Below are 2,926 nucleotides of genomic sequence, written 5' to 3'. Positions count from 1 at the left end.
ATCCTTTCACCGGTTTTCTTTTTTGATATATGAAGCAAATAAAAGTTTATTACTTTTACCGATTCATCACCCACGGGAAAAAAAAAAAAAAAAAAAAAAAAGGACTATCTTTTCTGCACTTTTCGAGAAAATTAAGTACTTTTAAGGCCCTTTTTTCCAAAATTAAGCACTTTTAAGGTGCTTAAAAATGGTTTTCAAATTTAAGCACTTTTAAAGGATTTTTCATGACACTACGCACCTTGACAACAACTCATGTGCGTTTGTACATGAATCTTTAAATTCTGCTATTCAGAAAATGCTCGATTACAAGTTCTCTTTTCAGGTTCATGTAAAAACTTCTCTTTCGCATGTCCTTGTAAATGCAAATTTAAATGAGGACGCTGAGAAAATGTTTTATTACAAATATCACAAGCATATGGCTTTTCTTTCGTATGCGTCCGTAAATGTATTTGTAAAATCATCTGCCGGGAAAATGTTTTATTGCAAATGTCACACTCATATGGTTTTTCCCTTGTATGTGTCAGTAAATGTACTTTTAAATTATAATGACGAGAAAATACTTTATTACATAGATCACAAGCAAATGGTTTCACATTTGCATGTATCCTTAAATGTACTGTTAAACTAGTTTTTTGGGAAAATGCTTTATTACAAATATCACAAGCATATGGCTTTTCTTTCGTATGCGTCCGTAAATGTATTTGTAAAATCATCTGCCGGGAAAATGTTTTATTGCAAATGTCACACTCATATGGTTTTTCCCTTGTATGTGTCAGTAAATATACTTTTAAATTATAATGACGAGAAAATACTTTATTACATAGATCACAAGCAAATGGTTTCACATTTGCATGTATCCTTAAATGTACTGTTAAACTAGTTTTTTGGGAAAATGCTTTATTACAAATTTCGCATATGTAAGGTTTTTCTTTTGTGTGTATCCGTAAATGAATTTTTAAATATGTCTTTTCAGAAAATGCTCTTCTACACACATCACATACAAACGACTTTTCTTTGGTATGCGTCTGTAAATGTGTTTTTAAATTATCCTCTTGAATAAATGCTTTATTACATTCAACACATACAAACTTTTTCTCTTTCGTATGAATCCGATAATGTCTTTCTAAATTTGTCTTCCGAGAAAATGTTTTATTACAAATTTCACATATGTAAGGTTTTTCTTTTGTGTGTATCCGTAAATGAATTTTTAAATATGTCTTTTCAGAAAATGCTCTTCTACACACATCACATACAAACGACTTTTCTTTGGTATGCGTCTGTAAATGTGTTTTTAAATTATCCTCTTGAATAAATGCTTTATTACATTCAACACATACAAACTTTTTCTCTTTCGTATGAATCCGATAATGTCTTTCTAAATTTGTCTTCCGAGAAAATGTTTTATTACAAATTTCACATGTGTAAGGTTTTTCTTTTGTGTGTATCCGTAAATGAATTTTTAAATATGTCTTTTCAGAAAATGCTCTTCTACACACATCACATACAAACGGCTTTTCTTTGGTATGCGTCTGTAAATGTGTTTTTAAATTATCCTCTTGAATAAATGCTTTATTACATTCAACACATACAAACTTTTTCTCTTTCGTATGAATCCGATAATGTCTTTCTAAATTTGTCTTCCGAGAAAATGTTTTATTACAAATTTCACATGTGTAAGGTTTTTCTTTTGTGTGTATCCGTAAATGAATTTTTAAATATGTCTTTTCAGAAAATGCTCTTTTACACACATCACATACAAACGGCTTTTCTTTGGTATGCGTCTGTAAATGTGTTTTTAATTTATCCTCTTGAATAAATGCTTTATTACATTCAACACATACAAACTTTTTCTCTTTCGTATGAATCCGATAATGTCTTTCTAAATTTGTCTTCCGAGAAAATATTTTATTACAAATGTCACATGCATATGGCGCATCATGGCTATGCACCCGTAAATGTGTTTTTAAATTATCCTTTCGAATAAATGCTTTATGACATTCATTACATACGAACTGTTTCTCTTTCGTATGAATCTGATAATGTTTATCTAAATATCGCCTCTGAGAAAATGTTTTATTACAAATGTCACATGCATACTGTTTTTCACTCATGTTGGTCAGTATATATTCGTTTACACTGCACTGTCAAGTAAACCGTTCATTGCAGACATTGCATGTGTACAGTTTCTCCTTTGTATCAGTAAATAAATGTAGCTCTAAATTTTGCTGCTGAGAAAATGATTGACTACAGAAATCACAGGTGGAATATGGGCTATTCACACTGTAAGTATAAAGAAAATACCTTTTTAAACTGACTTGATCAGAAAACTCTCTAATTCACTGATCACAAACATACCCGATTCTAGTATTAGTCTTGATACATGATGCTTCAGTTTTCCTATAGATTCATCGGTTTTCTGGAAACATGCTTAACTACGAGCATTACAAGTATTAAATTTTCGCTTCCTGAATGCATATATAAGCATTCACAAATATATATTAATGAACAATATTAAAACTGTTATATGATTTGAAAGTTTTAAATATATCTAAATTATTCGTTTTTATATCATGTTTGTGAATTACATTCAGTCTTTGTAAACCGATTCGTTTCGAAAGAACTATAATTCATTCACAAATATGCAAGCGACTTTTAGTTTCAGTTTGCAAATGAAATTTCAATGTTCCAAATTAAAACTTTTCCTGCGGTATATTATGGCATTTCTTCTTCACACAAATAAATCAAAAGATGTTGTTTTTCCTTTTTTTTTTCTTTCTTTTTAATTTCGAACCATATTTTACCACATTATAATCATAAGGATAACATTTTTCTTTTCTGTAGGTACATTAAATTATTCACAAACATTCATTAAAAATGTAGTGTAAATTGAATATTTTAAACAAATCTGTTGAAGAAATTATTCTTT

The 2,926-nt window shown here is 29.3% G+C and overlaps 1 protein-coding gene across 1 annotated transcript; it reads right to left on the bottom strand.

Annotated features, from left to right (window-relative positions):
• Positions 1–284: 284 nt before the first annotated feature.
• Positions 285–2,307, bottom strand: LOC129987602 (gastrula zinc finger protein XlCGF7.1-like). Its single transcript, XM_056095562.1, has 3 exons — positions 1,506–2,307; positions 561–713; positions 285–461 (listed from the first exon to the last, which is right to left on the bottom strand). The coding sequence occupies exons 1-3, from the start codon at positions 2,109–2,111 to the stop codon at positions 285–287; spliced, it is 936 nt and encodes a 311-aa protein (XP_055951537.1). The 5' UTR covers positions 2,112–2,307.
• Positions 2,308–2,926: the final 619 nt, after the last annotated feature.

This window comes from Argiope bruennichi, chromosome 10, assembly GCF_947563725.1.
Source record: "Argiope bruennichi chromosome 10, qqArgBrue1.1, whole genome shotgun sequence".
NCBI lineage: Eukaryota > Metazoa > Arthropoda > Arachnida > Araneae > Araneidae > Argiope > Argiope bruennichi.
The sequence above is the reverse complement of the archived record's forward strand: the minus strand, read 5'-3'. Positions and strand labels throughout refer to the sequence as shown.